The 23,116-nt window shown below is 38.4% G+C and overlaps 1 protein-coding gene across 2 annotated transcripts; it reads right to left on the bottom strand.

The window, feature by feature from the left end:
- Positions 1 to 290: 290 nt before the first annotated feature.
- Positions 291 to 22,866, bottom strand: NAPEPLD (N-acyl phosphatidylethanolamine phospholipase D). 2 transcript variants are annotated; one of them, XM_067316727.1, is made up of 5 exons: positions 22,670 to 22,866; positions 11,228 to 11,540; positions 4,636 to 5,282; positions 3,509 to 3,623; positions 291 to 1,454 (listed from the first exon to the last, which is right to left on the bottom strand). In XM_067316727.1, exons 1-5 carry the CDS (start codon positions 22,849 to 22,851, stop codon positions 1,326 to 1,328), a joined length of 1,386 nt encoding a protein of 461 aa, XP_067172828.1. In that variant the 5' UTR covers positions 22,852 to 22,866; the 3' UTR covers positions 291 to 1,325. The 2 variants fall into 2 exon arrangements, with proteins under 2 accessions (XP_067172828.1, XP_013799685.1); XM_013944231.2 differs by lacking the exon at positions 22,670 to 22,866 and adding an exon at positions 22,073 to 22,106.
- Positions 22,867 to 23,116: the final 250 nt, after the last annotated feature.

Here is a 23,116-nt window from a genome sequence, read left to right as displayed (position 1 = left end):
TATGCTGTTCTTTGTTGGTATTAAGTTCTTTAGGATTTCTAGGACTTCCCACTACAACTTTTTAAAGATAACTGTCAACAGTTTGGAGACTGCTTCAGTTTGTTCTTAGCATGAAATCTCATTAATTTGTTTTAATGAGTTGCTAGAAGTTCATGTCTTTAAACTACAGGGAAATATATATATATTTTTTTAATCTAGCCTCATAGGCTATGAATGTAAAATGTAATGCACAACAAGAGCAAGAAAAAGAAATACATAACCAGTAGACTGTAACAAAGCATGACCAAAAAAAATCTTAACATTATTTATTTTCAAATGAATTATGAAGGAGAATAAGAACCTTTTTTGGCAGCAACAGGCTTTAATTTTGTAATTAGTATGGCAATTTGATACAGATATATTTAGCCAAGTCTTACAATACTGAACAGTTTTTTAATCTCTCATTCAACTTTGTAAAAATCACAGGGAAGCTATAAAAAATTACCACAGCCCTTGGCTTAAGATTTTTCACTTAAAAAAAAAAAAGTACCTAATAATAGACTGAGTCAACACAGAGACAAGCGCCATTAAGGGATTTTTCCATTCCATGTACTGCATTTGACAAGAAAATTATTTTAGACGCATTCAGGCCTAACTTAAAAATACTGACAAAATAGCAAAAGTGTGCAGATATTCTGGCCAGCAGTAAGTTTTATGCATTAATGATGCAATATGAAGTAATCTCTCTCTTTAAAAGGCACATTTCTTTAGATCATTTTAAAATTCAGCTTTTGTGGTTCCTCAATAAATGAAAGTGTAGAAGCACTCAGTAAAATATTTATTTTACTGTACTTGTGCTTTATTGGAAGACTCCTCCCCACAAAACATGCACTGAAGCTATCAAGGTACAGGGCATAACTTGAAGATTAATGACCAACAAGTGGGAGATGACATTCTAAAGACGACGAATTCAAGTCTGCCATTAATTCTAAGAATATGTCCTGTTCTGAGGTCATTATTGCTGTTATAGATAAGCTGAAAATAAAAGTGTTAAAAAAGAACACTATTTATCAGAGACGTACATAAGAGTTGAAACTGCAAGTTATTCCTCCACAATACCTTATATATTAACCAGTGTTTAGATCACCTCATAATTTGTAAACAATTTAAGTAGGAAAATTTATCATGAAGTCTGCATGGAAGTTTTAGTTATGAAACTGACAAACCTAGAATCTAAAAATCCAATCCACTCAAAAATCTACTTTGTAAGTATATTAAATTAACATTTGTAATATCAGCTCCTAGTTCAGATCCAACAAGGCTTATAAGGAATTGCTAGTGTTTCATTATTCAAACCCATCATCATTTGTACTCAAGTCTCGTGATTCTCCATGATTTAAGAGGAAGAAATCTTCTTTTTTCAAGCCGTATCTTTCAAGAGCTTCGTTCAGTTTAACTGGAGGATCCAAGTAATACTGGAAAGATAAGAATGACATGAGAAAAAAGATACAACCGCAGCATTTGGAAAAAAGCTCTATACAAACTGGTTCATGTTTAAAATATATTTATAGAAGAAGGGGAATGTATTTGTCAAAGTGAACAGAAATGTTTGGTTTCATTTTTAATGTAAACAGTAAGAATTCTGATTTACAGTCTTAATGTAACCAGTAAGACAACTATCATCCAAAAATCAGACTTCCTCAATGTATTTAACAGGATCCCTTAGAAAGCGAAACACGGTCATTACTTATTCCTAGCACAGAAGAAGAGTTGTCTTCAAGGAAGAAGTGTTGACAGATCAGTAGATGGCGCTTTCTCTCATTAGTAAAAACGTGACGAAATGACAAAATCCATGACTTAAAAAGCTTTCATTTCCCCCCATTTTATAACAAACTTGCCAATTTTAATGTTCGAAAAAGTAGCACCATTTCAATACTATTCCCCTGATGTTACTTCATTATATTTGTAACATTTGAAATTTATATTAGTTATATTTTATAAAAGGCATCATATGGGAGTAGTCATTCAGTTTTTTGTGCTTCTAAATATACTGTAACCTTTCTATCTTTGGTGCTGGTGACATAGTTTAAAAGCATCCTGGATAGAAAATGTTGCACCTAAGTTAAAAGAAAATACAACATAGCAGGTGAACATAGCTAACAGCCAGAGAACTGAGTTAAAGCATAAAGTGCAACTGATATTTAAAAAAGTTGAAAAACAGCTACCAAAGTATATCAAAGTAGGTATAGATACTTCCCTTTCACTGCATTTTTAGTCACTGTTAAGGTACCCTAGTAACCTGCTTATTACAACTGGGGGGGGGGGGGAAGGTACGGTGTGGGGGGAGGAAACAAAACAGCAACTGCTAAGGATAACAGAGTTTTTCATATTCTTGCTAGAAGCTGATATTTAACTATAAATTGAATTTTTGATGATTGATTCAAAGTATTGACTAAATAGTCAGAGGATTAATAAATACTGTATTGAACTAAAGGCATTCAATTCTTATTGACCCCTAGCAAAACAATAGTAGAAGTAAATTCAGGAGTGTACGCATGTTCCCACCTTTCATGTTCCTCAGTTTTCAGGCATCAGGCTCATGCTACAAGATATATTCTAGTTATCTGAATCCCCCTACAATTATCCTATTTCATGGGAAGTTATCTGGAATTTTGGGGGTTTTATTTTTTCTGTCTGGAGATTCTAAAATGATTGCTAATGCACTATCATACCTACTTTATTTTCCAATATGGATCATTGAGAACCAAAGAACTGTTACAGATTTTTTGACCTTCCACATTAATTTCTCTTTCTAGATTACATATTAAAACAAACAAACCAACCAACCACAGAGGCACTGTCATAAGAATCAATGTCTGATTCAGAAGTTCAAACTTTAGGGCACAGATACAGGTTTTGAAATGCTGGACTAGAGAGTCATTTTTTTGGCTGCTTCAATCTCTCTCTCTCCTCAAGCCATCTGTTCTGCATTTTAATATTTATCTTCAACCTTATACCATATACAAAACATGAAGGTAGGCAATAAATTCCAAAAAAATGGATGTTCTTCTGAGATCTACATTTTTCAATGCATAATATTTATTTTCTCTAAATCAGAAGGAATGTTGGTCATGTCTGTGCACTCGATTCCTCTACCAACAAAGAGGATATTTCAAATACTCTGCTTAATGTAAGGTTCCCAATGCATTTTTCTGTATCATTGACTTTTCCATCAAAAAGGAACTCAACATCTAAAAATTATTTTGCTAAAGTTACAGAATGCTAATACCTCCAGATTTGTTTTGATAACTCTATACTTTGAAATCAATCTTAACCATGGAAATATTTTGTATATTTGTTATGAAAAGCAAAACATCAATTTGAACTGCAGTACACGTAATAATGATGTAACTTTATCTGAGTGAAAAGTTAATACACTTACAGATAAGTAGGTTAAATTGCATGAACATGTTGTGAACATGATTGTGTACTTGGGAAATCTGAATTCAAACTTACCATTCAAACTTACCTCATTTGCTAAAGCAAAGGTTCCCCAGTGAATTGCTACGGACTTCTTTGCTTGAACATCAATATGGATTCTTACTGCTTCTTCAGGATCCACGTGTTGATATTTCATAAACCACCTACCAAAACACAAGGCAAATTTTAATTGTTATCTAAATAAAGAAGAAATCTTGCACTTAATTTCACTGGTAAGCGGCAAGATGTCTGAAAAATATGCTCACCTAAAATATTATGGGGTACATATGTCTGGACAACATACAGAACATTCAAAATCACAAGCTAGAAAACATCAACATACAACACAGCAGTTCATTTATTTCACTCCTCTTTTGAAAAAGGTTTTTTTCTTATCTGTATTTTTAATGATAAAAGGACATAATACTGGTGCCTTGAGGCATTACAACTGTAGATTTAAATCCATCTTTGAAATCATTTTGTGCTAGCAGCGCATACAAAAAAGCATGTTTCAGCAGATAGCCTAAGGGAATGGTGGTAAAGCAGAGGACAGAACTTAGCAATTCTTGAGAAATAGTGGATTTTTATCACATAGTTCTGATTCCTATCTTGCCTTCGCAGCCTATACATGCTTTGCTTCCACCATTATGAAAGAGCTGTTATTGTTCAAAAACCTAGATATCCCATGATAAGTAGGGTATAGATGCCAAGCAAACAGATCTTTCACATACTGTAAGGGATTCATCTCTATCTCCAGATAAGTTGCAAAAATAGCATGAGGACTGAAGCAAGAGAAAATGCACCGAGTTATGTGCATCTAAATGGCTGTGATTGAGTGATGCTACTGAAGAGGAAAAGTCAAAGTATTTCCTTATTTTTACTCAAAATTTCTCATGAAAGTCTGATTCATCCCTGTTAAGACAAAAAAAACCAACAAAAACACACACACAAAAAAACCTCAATACCACCACCACACATACATAGGCAAATATCCTAGATATTTCAGCTCCTTGCCTTTCATCATTCAGCAACTTCTTTCTTTTGCCTTCATTTTCCACTATAAAATTATTATATTCCACTGTAAAACTTTAAGATAGTTTTTCACTTCTGTCTGTACTTTTTGCCATCACTGTATCATTTCATTTATATCTTTTGATCAAACTTAGGTTTTCATACCTTGGCTCATAAGCTCCAATGGGGATGGCTGCAAGATCAAAAGGTCCAAACCTTTTACCTATCTGTTCAAAAGCAACACAGTATCCAGTATCTCCTGAAAAGAAAAACCTATTCCAAGGTCCCAAGACAGACCAGCTGCCCCAAAGAACCTTGTTGTCATCTGTTGCAGTCCTTTTGCACCAATGTTGAGAAGGGGTGAAGACAAAAGTCACCGCATCACGACCAGGGACGCAGTTCTCTTCCCACCAATCCAGTTCAATCACGTTCTCACAACCGCATCTCTGCATCCAGTCTAAGAGCCCTAGAGGCACAAACCAGCGCAGCTCACTGCCAAAGCGCTCGTTTAAGCTCATTACAGTGTTGTAGTCCAAATGATCATAATGCGTGTGGCTGATCATGACTGCATCTATTTTGGGGAGCTGGTCTACTGTGCACGGGGGTCCCCGGAAGCGCTTGGGACCCATCAGCTGCGTAGGGGAAGCCCGCTGGCTGAAGACTGGGTCAGTAAGAAACACAAGTTCATCCATTTCCACCATAACTGAGGCATGTCCCAACCACGTGACTCGCATACCAGTTCCAGTCTTTCCAGCCAGTTCCGGGTTTTGAACAAAGTAGGGTTTTAACACTGGGAGCTCTTTATCAAGTTCCTAACAAAAAAGAACACAACACTCATGAGATATCTCAGAATGTACTTGGCTATGGAACAAAAACTTCATAGAAGGCACAAATCATTATATTCAAGACTTGTGTTTTGTTTATATTTTTAGGCACCCAGACAGCTGGAACACATTTTTAGTGCCTGTTTCCCCAGCTACTTTATCTTCTTTTTTTTTTTTTTTTTTTTTGGTGGGGGGTGGTGGTGGTCACATTTTCACTTCTCTCGAGAGAACAGAGAGCTCAAGAGCATTATCAGACCAAGGGACCTACTAACAGAGAAAAGGAGCCTGAAAGCACTGCAATGAAAGCAAGGCATTAACAGCATGCTGGAAAAGGCTTGGAACTTGCTGGTCTTCTTGACCTGGAAAAGAATATATACACTGTTACTGCAACGAATGCTCAAGTTTAGCTTGTGGAACCAAATGGTGCCTTCCCCAAGTTTTAGCGCAAGGAAGTCGCAAACCTACTGATTAAAGAGGATGCAATGCTCCCCAAGGTACTGCACAAAAGCTCTCTTCCGTTATGCTCTAGCAGAAACTCTCTCTTCATTATCTGTAGAAGCAGCACATAGATATTAACCTCACTTGGCTAATGTTTGCTTTTACGATTCTCTCTCCATGTCCTGCCAATAACTCAATGAGCATTAGTGCAATGCAGACTAAAACTCAGATTTCATTTTTAAGGTGGTTCTTTATACACTTAAATACGCTTCTCAAGATGTTTTATTGAAGCCTTCTAGGGAATTAAACTTTAATTATTATTGAATAAATCACTATACTGATCTCCCTGTATGCTCAGAATGTAGTTCCAGATTGACATAAACCAGCCTAACTCCGTACTCTGGTGGAACCAAGTTACTGAGACCTCCCCTGCCTGCCCTCTTGTATCAACATTAATGTTTGTGCAGTCACTACTCAAGTCTGACAAGTCAGAGAACTGATCCAACTGAACACTGATCTAGAAGAGGAAAAGAGATGGCTTTCAGCTTGGCCACCCTCCAAATTTGGCTCTATGCACAGCCTCAAGAGCTCACAAAGGGGGCTATGGCTGGACGTGATCTGCTTAAACTGATCATGAAACCATTCTCTCACTTTGAACAGACCGTTACATTCTTGACCACAGTTTGGTTGAAACGCATATGCAAAAACATTATTTTTAATTAAAAAAGTTTTTTGTTTTCATTTTTTGTTGTTGTTTAAGAAAGAAAAGTCTTCTCGGCGTTCCTGACCATCTCTAGCTCTGTCCAATGGTGGCTGAGCCTCTCCTCCCAAATAGTTCTGGTCTAAACTCCTTGTATTTCCTGTGTTAGGCAACTTCTACAATCCCTTGACATTCTTCTCTCCCTGGCTAATAACAGATGTCCCAACATTTCCCGTTCCTAGAAGATTCTCCCCATCGTGGTTGTTGCTTTCACATTCTATTTCTAGGATAGTGGGTTAGCCTTGGCTGATACAGAGCTGAACTCCTGCTCCCTTGAAAGCCTAGATGACACTGTGACAGTTTAGATGTCTAAAATTTCATAAGTTATTGCATGAATAACTTTCTGTAAAGCTGAATATATGGTTAACACCACAAAACCACTTAAATCATATAAGAAAAAGCAAAGTATGAGCATTAGACTGAAACAAGCTGCTGCTTCTCCAGGAAAGAGGCATCAGTTCCTTATTTCTGTTTCATTTTACCTATATAGAAGTGACAGAAGAAATCTGAAGCACAGATACCAGTGTTGTTATATCATCACACTTTAAAAGAAAAGAGTGGAAGATCCACAAACAGAATATTCAAGAATGAAAATTTGGGCAATCCACTGAATTTTAAGTGGTTTACCCAACTAATCAGGTTATTAAGGCAAATTAATGGAAACCCAGATACGGAACTTTACAATAATTAATTGTCATAATGCAATTTATGTCAGTAAGTACATTTTAAGTACATTTTTATGGAAAATGTTCTTTTTAAGTAACTGTTTGGAAAGCTAGACTACAAATTAATCTGAGAACTCTAAATGTATCCCCCTCTGCTGGCATCTGACAAAACAAACTTTTTTTTAATTAGCACCATGCAATATTAATAAGCAATACTAAATGGATTAGGAACTGGCTAAATGGTGGATGTGAACAATGAGTTCTTAACTGGGACTCAAATATATGCACTACAAAAGTTTTTACAGGGATGCCACTAGGACCAACATTATTACATTTTTCTAGTACTTGATCTAAAGGTAAAATTAATCACTACCAAAAGCATTTGCAAAGGACACACAGACAGGAAGAAAGATAAATGAAGGGTAGCACAGCCGGAGCAACTGGCACCCTGCCCTGTTTAAACAAAATTCTCTGAACAAGAGCTCCAGGCAAACCCACAGCACAGGGAGCTGTAACTTTGCAAGCATTGACTCTGTACCAGATTTACAGGTTTGTGATACAGAGGCATCAATTCAAATAAGTGACTCTTCAGTGGACTAAAATCAGAAATCAAGTATTTTATTGAGCCATCAGAATAAATCACACAGACAGATACTTGAAACAAAAAAAAAAATCAGTTCTTAATGCATGTGTTTTTTTTAGTTTTTCAAAAGTATGCTAGAAACCAACAAATTACTGGGCTCAATAAGAAGGCAGGTGACCAAAATACTCCAGTATTATTGTACTGGAGGTCAGACTAGTTCACTATGTTCTCAGAAATGTGTCATGACTCCAAACCCCAAAATAACATAAACTGTTAGGAAAAATTAAATTCTGCCCTTTCAAATAATAAGGCAACTGCTCCATTCCCCCATCAGGTGGATGAAAGAAAAGTCATTCTACTCAGTGGCCACAGTATTTATACCAAGCAGTTTTCTGGCCAGTACTAGTAGCTGTTGAAAGTTTGCTTACAATAAGCAAGGAACTGCTTATGTATAGTCACGCCTCACTCCCCCATCCTGAAAAAAACCAAGCTGCAACTCGCAAGGCTCAACGTGTCTCCTCAGGGCCAACTTTAAGTTGCAACTGGAAAAGGAGAGAGGCAGTGAAATGAATTGCCACGTGACAGTTGAGTCAAACAGGAGATTACATTTATTTATTCATTAAGTTTGAGAAACGTTGACCTACGTGGATCCCATCCTTAGAATTAGTCATAGGAAAAGGAGAGGTGCATTTTCAGGTTCTACTCCAAAGAACAGGAAGTCAAAAAAAAATACTGTTTCTTGATGATTGAAAACTTACTTCTTGGTTCAAAATCTGGACTGGGGCCTAGCTTTTGAAGCATTAAGAACTCATTACTCCGATCGTAGGATCTCAAACTAAGGCACAAGTTTTATTGGCAGTATACTTCATAGGAAATTGTTAAAACTTGGACAGCAGGATAGAACAACATAATAGACGAAATATATAATCTTACAGAACCTTATCCTGCCTTAGTACATTTTGTTCTTTGCCAGGCTGACCAGAAACAAATATTGATACTATAAGAGTTACAACAGAACTTTGAAATATGACATTATTGCCAAATTGGCTACCCACAGAAGAAAATGTCTTATCACAGAAATAATATGAAAGTTCTTTCTGCTCTGCTGCCCTCTCCCCCTCCACGCTCTTTCTTTCCTAATGCAAAGCAAGAAGAAACACATGACTAGCTTTGGTAAGATCAGCTAATTGATTTTTGGTGCTTAGTACATACTGGAATACCACTGGATTTTTCAGAAATTAGAACAGTCTAAACTGTTGATTCAACACCTAATAATTAAAGACACTTCCACGGCACCAAAAAAAGTCATTAATATAGCCTGTAATGAAAGTACAGAAAGTCTATGCATCCTGGATAATAACAGAGGCTTGTTGTGAAGGCATGATTACAATGCACATTGCTTTTAAACAGCAAAGTATGTATCCTGGATAATATATATATATATTTTACATATGCAAAGTACTTTGTACAGATAAAACAAACCTCTCCAGTGTACGCAGGTATCACTGGCACTCGAAGTGGAAACAGAAGCAGCAGGCTGTTCTAGGTTTGCTAGAGCTAGCCGTGCCAACAAAGCACGGTGCTCTCAGTTTTAACCTTAAACAAGCTCAGAAGCACTTTAGAGGTTGACCTAGATGTGGAGGAGACATAGGTAGAAGAAGCATCGAAATGGCCAAGTCCCCAAGAAGTGCATTTCACAGATCCCTATCAAGGTTTTTCTATTTCTGATTTACTTCTCAAAGCTACTAAATAATTGCAAGTACTTATTTCAAAAATTTCAGATGCAAAGCAACAAATTAGTCCAAAATGAATCCTAACTGGATCAGACAACTTTACAGCTGGTACAGAGTAGATTTCTTTGTAATCATCCTTTATTGCAGCAATAGAGATCCTGTAAATTAAAGGGGAGCGCTGCAGTTCTCCACTGCCATTGGGGAGCTGTACACGCTGCAGCCCGTAGCACAGCAGAGCACTGCCTTTCAGTTTCTAACCAGCTTTCCTGACTGCTGCTGACAAGATATCATTAGCACTTACTATATCTCCTGTACATATACAGAATTGGGCAGCTGTCAAAGGCAGCTGGAACAAGCCAGGGGGTGAATTTTGCATAAATGTGCACAAAGCGCGATAATGCAGCACATCGAAGAGGAAGAGCTTGCAGAGCTAGAGAGCTTGTACCCACTTAGGTGAGACACAGCTGCGGTTATTACTACAAGGTACAAACAATGTCTAGAAGCAGAGCATCAAATTTAAAAACACGGTAAATTGTTGGAAGGAAACCCAAGACTGAAATAGCTTTCTTGTGCCTCATTCTGAAGTCAAATTATTATAGAACAATTACAGCTAAGATTACTTCTTCCCTAAATATATTCTCTGCCACAAATACTTAAAGAAATCCAAAAAACTCTGACCATCATGTGTTAATAAGTAACACCGCTTTCTTGTCAGTAGGGATGATCAAATAGCTTCCTTCACAGGTAATTCACATAAAAATGAAAAGCATACACTCTTTGCTAAATATTATGAGATTTACAACTGTGCTTGCTTCTTGGATGCTTAAAAACCTTATTAATGCCTGCTGGTTCAAAAATGATTTCTCTAGTTGTTCACTCCTTAGCACAGTATTTCTGTAGTTCAGTCAATGCATGAGAAAATACACTGAGAAGTAATCTTAGCTGTCAAAACTGTAGCCCTAACAGTGGTAACACTGTTGGGGACACAAAGATAAAGGGTGGTTTTCCAGTACCCATTCCTGTTCACAGAAACAAAGTTTCTCTCAGAGATCACTCCCCCTCCCCCTTTCTTTTTAAGACCATCTTTGTATACAATATCTGACAGAAGCAATACAAATAAAGAACAAGTAATGGTATTTCTCAGTAAGCTGACACTGTATCTTTAACATTTCAGTACAAATCCTTGCTCAGGTTAGCTTTAACATATGCAATTTTTTTGTGTCTTGATGTACTGAAACAAAGAAACAGATTTGCACTGGAGGAAGGCGGGGAAAAACACTTCCATAAGTAAATGACAGTAATTATTTGGTACAGTTTTTACAAAAAAAAATATATAAAATATATAGTAGATAGTCTGGAAAAAAATGCCCAAAATTTTAAGTGAGGTATGACACAGCTATTATTTTCAATATGAACAGTGGTCCACAGTATGATTCACAGGATAACACCTATTAAAAAAAGAAACAGCATGACTGAAATTTATGGTTGAACTAGGAGGCCATTTTTGTAGTTTTCATAAATATAAACTGAGCTGGATAAATCAAAGGTGGAATTAACAGGAAGGAAAAAAATTTAAAGAGTCAGAAAGGATTAACTCACATTTTTAAAAGAAGGTAATACAGTACTAAAATCAGAGGAAAAAAAAAAACTGATGAGAGCCTAACAATTTTTGCTTAGAAATTCTCCTGTTTTACTGAAAAGGGCAGAGGGCAAAAGCAATCAGTATCAGGAACAGAAAACATGCAAGTATTTACCTGTTTTGAGCCTGGCACATTGCTGTTATTTTTTTCCATGAGGGACCATTTCAAAATATTTGGCAAGGTTGGCGGTTTCCATGTTGGCCATGGGTTGACAAATCTCCCATCTTTGCCCCTCTTTGATTTAGTTACATCTTCTTCTAATCTGTAGTCCAGCCTGAAGCTCTTCCTGGAGGTCCTGGAAGAATCGCTGCCCCTGGAACAGCGACCCGAATTCTGACGTTTCCTCACTGCTTCTTTGGGGTACTGGTTGCACGCAGGCAAAGGCTGCTCTTCATCTGCTTTCTTATCCATATCTTTTTGAGAAGAACTAAAAATACATGTTCAATTAATCAATCTTTTCTTGGATTAAGATCAACATTCATAAACCTGAACATTCTCACACACACTAGAAACAAGCCCGCCCTTCTTATTTTATGATCTAATGTATTTTTCTCAACAAACACACTTTTAAAACAGTTGCTGTTACACAAAAGACTTCAAAAAACATGCCTTGGCAAGTAGACATGAGATCTCTTTGTAGTCCAGGCAAAATTTTCCTCCCTGGTATGCACAGCTTCAGATGCTAACACTATTATCTACCAACTATAAGACTGAGGGGGAAGGGATCCCTAATTTACGTTTTGGAAGAATACTAAGTCCCTCCTGAAGCTTATGACATTCAGTGCCTGACGTAACATGATCCTGCAAACCTGTCCAAGAGACACTGGAACTATACAGTACTTTAGGATTTGCCTATATAGTGACTTTGTTCTGTAATAAAGGCAGCAGTCTCATGTAGCATTAACATATTACTTCTGCCTACAAGATGCATCAACACATGCACATACATGCAGAAAACTCAGACCACAAAAGACATTTGGTCTGCTTTTGTTTTGGACAAAATAGGAGAGATAAGCTTATTGTAATAACAGCAGAGTTAACTGTTTAAAGGTAAGTTTAATACAAATTTAACTGAACTGGCTAGTGAAATGCCACAGAAGTTTGGGATGTCTCAAATAAATGATGGCTGCAGCATCTGTTCTTAATTCCATTGCAAAATGCAAAAAAGTGGAGAAACTGAGAAAAGCTGATTTCTCTAAAGTCACAATTTAGGGACATTTCTCAGAAAACTTAGACCTCAGTAGTCAGTCTCTTACTCCATAGAGCACACATACTTTGTAGAGCTTAGGAATGAGTCCTACAGATCTCACTATATCCAAGGTGGAGAAAACAAAGATCTGCATTTTACTTAACAAGTTGCTGAAGCAATTCAGTCAAAGCTAAATGCTTCAGCTTCTATATTTACTTTCAACATTTCAATGTTCTGCCAGCATTTAACAACAACAAAAAAGGGGGAGTAGAAGGGGTTGGTATTTTAAAAAGTGCTCAACTTCTTGGTACTGAGGAACTCCACCTGACTAAAAAGTAGATGATGACCAGTAACAAACAGACAGCAGGATATATTGTTTTGATACAGGAAGAGCTTTCAATTATAAATTGTGAAGTTAGTACTGTGGAAAACTCTCCACCGCATGTTTTAGACCACCTACCTTTTCACTAACTTAGATACTCACCCTTTAACTGATGTACCCATACGAGAAGCACCAGGCTTCTGTACCAGAGTCAGTCCACTCAAAGAACATTTTCAGAGAACAGAATTACATATAACCTTCAGTAGTTTCCTTAGAAATTATTATTTTTAAATGAGATATTTTTCTAAGTAGCTGATGAGGCAGAACTCACTGTATCTCTCATAACTTCAGTTACAGCAAAAAAAATAAAATAGTGCAACATTTCAGCTTTTTACACACAGATAAAGTGTTATCAAATTGAACAAAAAAAGGCATTTACCAGTGATGCTTTAACTTCAAATGCAGAGCCCTTTCCTGCTACTTAAGCAACAACTGATTACTGAGCAACAAGATTATGATGTTAATTGTGAATACATGACTATTGTTCAAAACCTCTGCACAGCTAATCAAAATAACCATTATTCTACCATATGGCAGAGAAAATATTAATGCATCAAAACCAACTTCTGGTAAAGGAGCATCAATCAACATTCAGCAGACATTGCTGACACTGTTTTTTGAGCAGGAATACTCTCAGTTACAGTAATAATTAAATGTAATTTCTTTGTATTATAGTTTTGCTGTAGGTTACAGAGACCAATCCATTTATGCACCTTCTATTTCACAATAAGATACCATAACTCCATTGTAATTTTAATTGTAATTCTTGATACTCCTAGGCTTTCTCCTCTATTCTATATTTAAAGTAATCAGCCTTCAATGGAATGGCCACCCAACTCGCTCCATGCTATTTTAAAGCGACATAAATGGAAACAAAAAGAATGAGCACAAAAAGGCAGATGGAATACCAAAAAAAAAAAGTAATAAATATTCTGTTATTTTAACTCAAAAGTTTTATGGGCGTTCCTCAAAGAGCATTTTCAATGCCAAGTCAGCTTATTAATTTAGCAAAGCATGCAGACACAGCATAAAACACCTACTCTTCTAGAAAGCATCATGAAAACAAATTACCAAAGTTTAATCAGATAGCTGCTTAATTCCAGGAAATCTGTTAACATCTCAGATGTCTGATCTTTAAATATATAAATCTCTGTAATTATTGGTCCTACAAGGCACTTTATATTAGAGACAAAAGTGCCTAAGGTTTTATTTTTAAGCTTCCATTTATCTATTCATGCATCTCTAAAATAAGTGAATTTTGCTTTTGCTTAAATTTTTTATATAAACCTTTGATCTTCCTCTGAAAGTATAAACCTCTGGGGAAAGCAGGGATCAGCGATGCTGACTGAACCGAGACAATGCCAAGGCATTTAAGGCACTGCAGGTAGCTGTCTGCCAACATATTTTCCACATGATGCACATACATAACTTTCATCAGTACTCCATAAGCCATGGAAGGGGGAAAAGACCTCAGTGCTCACAGAATACTTCAAACTCTTTTACGTGCATACGAAAGGGATACATTTACAAGCAATTAACTGATGAAGTATTCCTGGGGACCTGTACTTTTCTTTAAAGTATCCATCTTGCCTCTTCACTTCTGCTTCGTTTAAGCTGATAAAATATATCCAAGAGCATTTATGGAATACAGCACAAGCAAGCTAATCTTCCTTTTGAAAAAACGGCAGACAATCATTTCTAGGAAGCCAGCATGTTTCAATTATTAGCTTAATATGAAACTGAACCAGTTATTAATCTAAAAGATTATTATCCTTTTGCACCAGAAAGCCTTTACATACAAGGAGATTTGGCAGCTATATTTTAAATAGCATAAAACACCCAGTCAGGAATGAGTTGATAATTCACCCAGTTTTCTTGAGTTCTTCCCAAAGAAAAATAATAGTTTGGCACTTGAAAAATAAATTTAAGCACTGGGGTGCCAGCCAAGTTGTGAGTGACAGAGACACTAAAGTCAGACTGGACTAGGACATTGTTCACTTGAGGGAGGGAGGATAAGGAAGAGGGGTTGTGCTCTCAGTGGATATTTGTTATTGTAATAAAGAAATCTGCTGTTTTCTGCAGTTTTAAACCAACGGAGGAAGACTACTATTCTATTTACGAGCATTACACTGCTTCTTAACTCAACGAAATGGCAAACGTCCTTCAGAATAAGGCGGCTTACTCATGAGACAGAACAAGGGGATTGCCATCACTCGTACGGGGGGCTTGGGCAGAAAGCACCACACCTCTGCAGCACCGCCGTGCTCAGAGAGGCTTCACCCAACTTCAGTCAGAGAAGGAAAAGCACCGACGCGCAAGAACTGCTGAATGAGACTTTGTGTGGCCATGCCACATCCACCATGCCAGAAAGCGCTGGAGGCAGAAGGGAAGAACACCACTACTTGATGAATGGGACGAAGCTGAACAGGAATCAAGATGCAGAGCTCACATAACTGGTTTGCCAGCACCAAACATCAAGGTGCCCCTACTAATTCACAAAGCAAAACAGAAACCGTAGGTCGGTCACTGGAAACTCACGTCTTTTGGCACGGCAAATAGGTTTATACCTGGAAAATAGGTATAGCCTTTGAGGCAGTAGGTTTTGGCTCAGTCATTCATTTATTTTAGCATTGCTTATATGACTGAAATCTCAGATATAAGAAAAAATATTTTGGCTTCAAGTCTTTTATTTAGGAAAACCATTAAAAGGTTAGTTAAACATTTTAATACTTTTTCATGTCTGTTTCAAAAGAAGCTTGAAAACAGAATATATAAATTAAAAATTACAGGAATTTTTTTTTTCCTTTTAAAACGCTCATTTTAAACACTGCGGAGCTTCAAGTGCCAAGCTATTTTAACTTTATTTAGGATACATGCAACAACACAAAAACTATTGGATTAGTCTTCGCATTTTCTCCCAGTGCCCTCTAACATCTACTACTCCATACCTGAAACAGATATAACTCTCCCTACTAAGCATCTAACCATGCGCAGACATGCCACTACCTGCAAAGTTTGCCAGAACAAGTTTATCCTTTTCTACACAGAAACATATTGTTCACTTAACAAATTCATAAACTAAAAGTTTAAAAAAGAATTATAATGAAAACCTGGTTTAATGGAACCCAGCGACAGCCATGGAGCATCAAAGTCACCTTGCAAACATCCCAGAGCTTTCAAAACAGCCTTTTTTGTTCTCTACTTTGGAAGCAACAAGTTTCATTTCTAATTGCAGTCTCTGGACACAGAGCACATTCAGAACTGGGCTGCGCTACACATGAGCTAAAAGGGACGGCACACAAGACCTAGTGAACTACATCGGTTTGTGCTTTATCATAGCACCATAGCCTTATTGAAGCAAGTATCCGAGCTTTCTGCAAGCTGTGTGCTGCTGTACATAACTCAGAAGTTTTCTTTCTCTATATATTTTTAATGACTGCAAGAAGTGCACTTTGGCTTGAAACTAAAAAAAGAACTTTAGCTAAAAAGTAAGATATTTGCAAATATTAGGGGGCTAACAAGTCTTTTTTTTTTTTTTTTCCAAAAAAGCCTCTCACACGCTTAACTAACAAATCATGGCCAGCTAAATCTTGGCTGTGCTTTTATTTTTCCTTCAGGTCTGAAATTGTCTGTATTAATTAATGAACAGTTTGAAACTGGAAAATTCTAATGCATTTAACTTTTATTGTGAAGTACTTCAGGCTGTTCAAACCAGTTACAACAGCAGATTTTCCAGACACACTTAATATTTCACACAAAGATTTCTCAAGCTTGGAACTAACTTATCTATAAATACTTCTATTATTTGAGTTTTCCGTTTAAAAGATCATTCTAGAACAAGCACTACAGAAAGTTTTGTTCAAACTGTTTTAACAACCAGCTAGGGATTTTGCGTGATGTCCTATTCTGATAAGAGTATTTTCAAGACATCCACAATCCCCCAAACTCCATGCTAGTATAGCCGTCTTCCATTCTTGGGTGCACCCATTTTATAGCACAGCTATAGCTTGCCAGCATGTTCTTCTCTGTTCTTACAGACCAGTACGTATCCTGACTTTACAGTAATTTGGTGTGCTAACAGAATTAAAGATGAGTAACTGAGCTGATATCAGAAACTGAAGTAGCTCTCCCTATAGACGATCCCTTAAACACAGCAAAGGATTCATCCAAATTCTATCTAGTTTTGAGAATCAATGGTAAAACAAAGCAAAGTTTTATTTAGACATAATAGAGACTGAGATTTTAATTACAAATAAAGGAAATATAGGAGTATACCTAACAACAGAAGACCATGGCTAGACACCTCACAGCAGCTGTCTTTCTTAAGCAGTGGCCACCATCAGCCATTCTCATCTGCACTCACCACACCCCCAGGCTTGCCAGAACAAACATTTATGTCCACATGGCAAATTCGATCACAAAATTGATCTAATTGATCTAGAGAGTCACTTCTTACCTTCCCATCCCCTAAAGAAGTGCTAACGTTTCACCTGGATCGCCGTGCAGACATGTAATGGTCAATACCAACAAACTGGACAGACAGGGAAGTGCGAGAGCAGGACAACACTGTTATAAACAAAAGCTGCCTATGCCAGTGCAGCATAATTTATGAGATTCGCCCCCCATCTAGAATTCTTTCAGTGTAGCTCAGTTACATCTGCCACAGAGTCAGATTCAAAGGCTTCCCTTGCCCCTAAAACATTTCATTTTCTATTCCCTGTCCAAAGTTTCACATTCAGTAGTGGTGCTGCTTAAACTCTCTGGCTGCCTCTTCCCCATCCCCAGAAGTGAAGTTTCATATTATAACCAAGCAAATTTGATAGCTAGCTAGCACCCCAAAAGGAAGCCCACTCCTGCTACTATGCATTCCTACCTCTACTTTCCTGCCATTCACTAAGGGAGCTAAACCAATAGAAAGTTATTCATAATGATTATGAGTGCATATCAGCTACACTCTTAAACGCCTTTGGACACAAATGTAAATAGTCTTTAGAATCACGTCCATCAGTAGCACCTGGAGTCAGCTGTTTCTCAGTCCTGGCTTAAATCTGAGCAGCTGCAGGTGTCGCGTGAACTGAATTAAGATGCCTCTTCCTGGAAGCGGGACAACACAGAATTATTCTCTCTTTGTTTCCAGGCACCGGTGCCAGCTAACTGTCCCTGTCCAATACAGGCACTTATACTCCCCAGACCTACTTGGGACTCATTAAATATTACACAAGTTACCTGGTATATACATACTCTATATAGCCCAGTTATGCTACTAGTCATCTATATGGACCATGCATATTTAGCACAGACAACAGACCCAGTAGCCAGTTTCTTTACCTATACATGCCTACTAAAACAAGTTATCTCCTCCTCTACTCTTTTACTGCAGTCTTGAATCAAAGTATCCCCAAATATATGGTCATCATATTTAAAAGAGTGGCCTAGACTATCATTACAATGGAGTTTAAGTAGCAGCATTTCTGTGCTATTCCTGAAGCAGTCGTAGAAGGAAAGCACGAGTCAGTCTTCCCTACTCCAAAACGGAAAGCATTTTACTGCACTCTCCCTAAACAACCAACTTTGTATCGCTACCAAGGTATATGAAAGAATGTGGGAAACAGGCGCTAGAATGAAAGAGTTCTTACCTGCACTACTACTCAGGCTGACAACATGCAGAGGCAAGGTTTGTGCATTACAGCTGTGTTACAATATGCAAGACGGTAACTGGATGATGAATCAAAAAAATGCAAGCAATTTTTAAAATGAACACAGAAATAACAGAAGACAGCGCATGCCCACAGCTGAGCACAGATAACCCGTGGACTGCAGCAGCAATGGTAATCTCCCCAGACAGCCCTTCATCCTTGTAAAGAGCTCCAGGAAAAGTCTCTAAAAGAGCAAACATGCAACCTGTTCCATGACAGGATCTGGACCCCAGCTTTAGGTTTCTGGTACCAACTCTTCTCCTGTAAGTATTTACACAGAGGAACAGTTTATTAATTTCAGCTGGTCTACTGATGTGTCTGCAGCTAATCACAGGTGCCAACCTTTCCAGGACAGGCCTTACTGTTAGAACAAACAAACTATGAAGTTCTGCATTTATAAACACACTTTAACCACCTCTCTGCGTTAACAAACTATGCATTTTATTTTTAGTATTTCAAGTTATTACGTGATGTTGGACCTCCTAGCATGGGTTTTCTTAAATAAAAGGAGGTTTTAAAATATTATAAGCTTACATTCTGTCCTGACGGTATTAAAGGTCTCCTATCTTACATATCTTAAATATGACTACATAATACTTATAAATAACTTTACATATGAGACAAAGGCTCTACTTGAGCATTCTATGGTAGAAATTAGATTTTTTTTTTTTGTAGCATGTGCTCATAGAGGAAAGATAAGAATGCTTTAATAAAAGTACACAGAAATCATGTTAAAACCTTTATCCATAGGTCCCAAATAGCAAAGCAGGATCTGAAGCAGTCCATTTATATGTAACTCTGCCATTTTTATGTCTGCAACTCTGCAATTGCTATCTCCAGCTCATACTACTAAGCCTTTTAATTTTCTTTTTCCTTTTTTCTCCATGCCAGAAAGGAACAAACTCCTATGCAAACCTTCTCTAGAGACACACTGAGAATAATCTTTTTAAACCCTATAAAACCTCAGTGATGCAGGAAGTGCAGCAACTCCCAAGCACTAAACTAGCTTTTATTTTTTAATTACTATACATAATCATGAGATTTTTGTTTATATACATATTTAAATGCCAGTCTAGTTCATTCCCTCTCGAGTTCAAAGTCCAGGCACACAGGATCCAATGTCATTTCCCAGCAATATCAAAATATTTCCCTAAATTCTCTATCTACTTCACACTTACATTTCAATATATGCTCTACTTCTGCTTGTCCAAACAACACACTCCCTCTCTCTGCATATGTACACACACACTCCTTATATATTTACAGTCTTTATAGAACTATTTATAACATTTAACTTCAATCATACTGAAATCCAAATAATTATTTCCCGATCAGTTAAACTTATTTCTTTAAGAAAGGAAATTTTTTAATTTCCTTATGTTATATTTTGCTGAATGTAACTGTTCAAAGACTATGTTTCACAGAAGTTAATCTAGAAGAAGCTCAATCTTTCCAAATACTCAAGTTTAAAATTCTCAGACCTTAACACTGTAAAGCCAGAAAGCATAGGAGATAGAGCTGAAAGAGTGCTGTAACAAGAACACAGCAGTTGAAAGAAATTACAAGTGGTAGAATACCAGACAAAGCAAAACACAAACACCGAGGGAAACTGAAAACATCACAACACATTAACATTTTTCCCAACAACCCTTTTTCCTATATACACCCAGCCTCTGTCCCCACAATTTTAAATTACGTCTTGTCATATATTCTAAGTGAAATATAAAGTGCTGTGGTTATTAGTCAACAACAAAAGCAGTAATTTTAAAGCTGATTTTTTTTCCCTGATGGAGGAGTCAAGGCACATTTCCAACACAAATGTTAGCCATCTACTAATTTTCAAGGCATTGTTCCAAATATGTAGGTGTTCTCAGAAGACAAAGTGTTTCATTTGAGCAAACCTAAATAAAAAACACAAACAACTTGCTGTTGCCTCAATCTTATTATCAGAAACAGCTGAACCTCACTGAAACCTTCCCTCAAAAAACAGTACACAGCATGCAAAATTTCAGCCTAAACTGAAATTATTTCCAAACATTATAAGCAACAAAAAAAAATGAAATCTTCTAATAAACCTTACCCACAGATAGTACCATCAGCTCCAACTGTGCAAACAGGTCTTACATAACAAAAATCTCTTGATATACACCCACACTCTGTTATTCCTTACTGCTTGACTTTTCCTCACACAACACCTTATCAAACCTTATTTTTCACAACAGGGACACAACAGCAGCAAAGTGTTTTATCCGAGTCTCTTTGCTGAACAGCTTTGTCAGGTTTATCTGTTTGGCTTTAGCTGTATGCTATTCAAACCCAAATCATCCCTACTTTATACAGCTGCCACATAACTAATATCACACACAAATGGTAAATAACGTTGACACTTCTTTCCTAGATTTTCTAAAAAAATTCAATCCAAGTACAACATATGCTTCGAAGAAAAATCCTTTTTACCCGCAGCCTCTAGATGCACTTAGAGACAAGATGGCCAAGTGATTTACCACGGCCCTGCTCTGAGCACATTAGAAGTACGGCCCCAATTACAGTGCTAGCAGCCTACAAGCTACATACTTACAGCAATTGACTGAAAAAAATTAAAGCGAGATCAGGAATGGATTTATAAACGTGACCAAAAAAGAAATGTCATGGCAGGTGTTATATATAGAGGCACTTAATATTAAGGCAGTATTAGCATCTTCCTAATTCCAGACAAAACAACTGCTTGCCCAGTTGCAGTATAGCAAAGAATTTTAAAGTTAATTTCTGATTTGAGAAATAGCAGCTCTGGTTCAGTCTCAGGCTTATCAGGGCTGAATGAATTTTTATCAGAAGGATTTCTGCTGAGGCAGTTCCTCAAATCTAGTTAGTTTATACAAATAAAGACAGTAATAATAATGGATTGCTTCCTTTCAAAAAGGCTGCAGACCTCTTTTGATTTAGGCCAAGCTGAAGCTCAATTAGCTGTTATTTATGTTTGAGCAGTTTGACTTTCATCCCTTACCCTCCTCCTCTCCTGAACCCTCTCTCCCACTTGTCCTTGCTATCATAGCAAATAAATCATACTAGGCTTTCCAGTCTTCTGGTATGCAAAGTTATCATTATCTGTTTTATATTACATATCTCAATTTCAGATCATCTCAGATATTTCTGAGGCAACTGTTGCAATAATTCTTGCATTAATAAGATAAAATCTTATTTCATCTGTGAAATAAGATTTTCATTTTTTTCCTCTCCAAGTTTTACCTATTCAATAAAGCAGGTCTACTTACTCTGTTAAATGATAAATTATTTACTATGAATTAGAAAAAAAAAGACCACTTAAGAGCTTTTTGTCAGAAAACAGAAAAGTTATAAACACTAATTTATTTTCTTATCACTATTTTTAATTTTTGCTGTCACTTTAGTCAGTATAGCTTGAAAAAATCAATTGAAATACATACGCACAAGTCACACTTCCCTGCCAACACTGTGTGTATCAGTCACTCAAAAAAGGTAAACTGAAGGCTTGCTTCGTAACTGCCAGCTAGCAAATAAAGGTTAAGAAATACTCATCACAAGAAAAAAATAATTTCTGCTGAACCTGAATACGAGCTTAGCCGCATGCAGGCAGGGCATTCAACAAACATGCCCCCTACATCCTTACTGCAGGTAATTAGCCATCATTCCGATTATTTGACTGCTCTAATTACCTGAAATTACTTCGTGAACACCTTCCGCTCCGCACTTGCGGAACACCGCGCTACACAACCGCCCGCCCTCCGCATCCGTCTGTGTCTCGTCTGCAGGAGGAAAACCTTCTCTAAGCCGGCAATATCGTGAAGCATATATATATATTTTTTAGGAGATTATATAATGTTTCTTTCCGAGGGATACTGCAGCATATTTTACTGTCAATTTAAGGGAAAAGAAAGCATTGCCACTGGGGGGGAAGAAGAAGAAGAAAAGAGTATGACTTTCTCTTCCGGGCTTTTTTTTTTTTTTTTTAAATATATAAATCGGTGTGAAAGGGGCTCCGAATCCCAACTTTTTAAACGGCCGCCCGCAGCGCCGCGCCCTCGGCAGGCGGCGGCCGGGCCCCGCGGCCCTCGCAGCTCCGCCGCCACCTCAACTTTGCGAGCGGCCGCGGGGCGCCGGCTCCGCTCTGCTCCGCTCCGGCCGCGGTGCGGCCCGGGCAGGTGCGCAGCCCCGGGCGGCTCTCCGGGAGGCGCCGGGCCGGCAGGTGCCTGCCCGCCGCCGCCGCTGCTCCCGGCCGCGGCCCCGGCGCGCCGCCCCGCGCAGCCCCTCACCTTCCGGGCTGCTGCCGCTGAGGCGCCTCGTCGTCCTCCTCCTCCTCCTCCATGGTGCCGCCCCGCCCCCGCGGCTCCGCGGCTCCCCGGCAGCAGCCGTTCAGCGGCGGCTGCTTCCCACCCGGCCAGCGAGCCGCAGGCAGCCCCAGGCAGCAGCTCCACAGCGCCCTGCTCCTCACCATGGCGCGGCGCCGCGCGGGCTCGGGGCCGCCCCCGCCCGGCCGCGGCCCGCGGCGCCGGGGCAGCAAGATGGCGGCGGGGGCCGGCGGCGGGCGCGCAACCCGCGCGCTGCGCTCTGCGCCCCGGCTCGCCGCGGTGCGGAGGGAGCTGGCGGGCTCGGGGGGCCCGGGGCCCCCTTTGGGAGTACCGGGCTCCCGCCAGCCCCCGGCGCGGCAGCCCCGTCTCCTGGGCGCCTCCTCCCGGCAAGGAGGAGCGGCGGTTGGCACG

Source organism: Apteryx mantelli, chromosome 1 (assembly GCF_036417845.1).
Source record: "Apteryx mantelli isolate bAptMan1 chromosome 1, bAptMan1.hap1, whole genome shotgun sequence".
NCBI classification, from domain to species: domain Eukaryota; kingdom Metazoa; phylum Chordata; class Aves; order Apterygiformes; family Apterygidae; genus Apteryx; species Apteryx mantelli.
The sequence above is the reverse complement of the archived record's forward strand: the minus strand, read 5'-3'. Positions and strand labels throughout refer to the sequence as shown.

What these genes read in the sequence shown, in the direction of transcription:
- NAPEPLD (XM_067316727.1), bottom strand. Translation starts at nt 22,851, where the DNA reads ATGGTGAGGAGCAGGGCGCTGTGGAGCTGCTGCCTGGGGCTGCCTGCG. An exon ending in ATGTGCCAGGCTCAAAACAG is followed by an intron (nt 5,283 to 11,227) that starts GTAAATACTTGC and finishes CTTTTTTGTTAG; the next exon opens with GAACTTGATAAAGAGCTCCC. An exon ending in ATTGGAGCTTATGAGCCAAG is followed by an intron (nt 3,624 to 4,635) that starts GTATGAAAACCT and finishes GTGTTTTGGTAG; the next exon opens with GTGGTTTATGAAATATCAAC.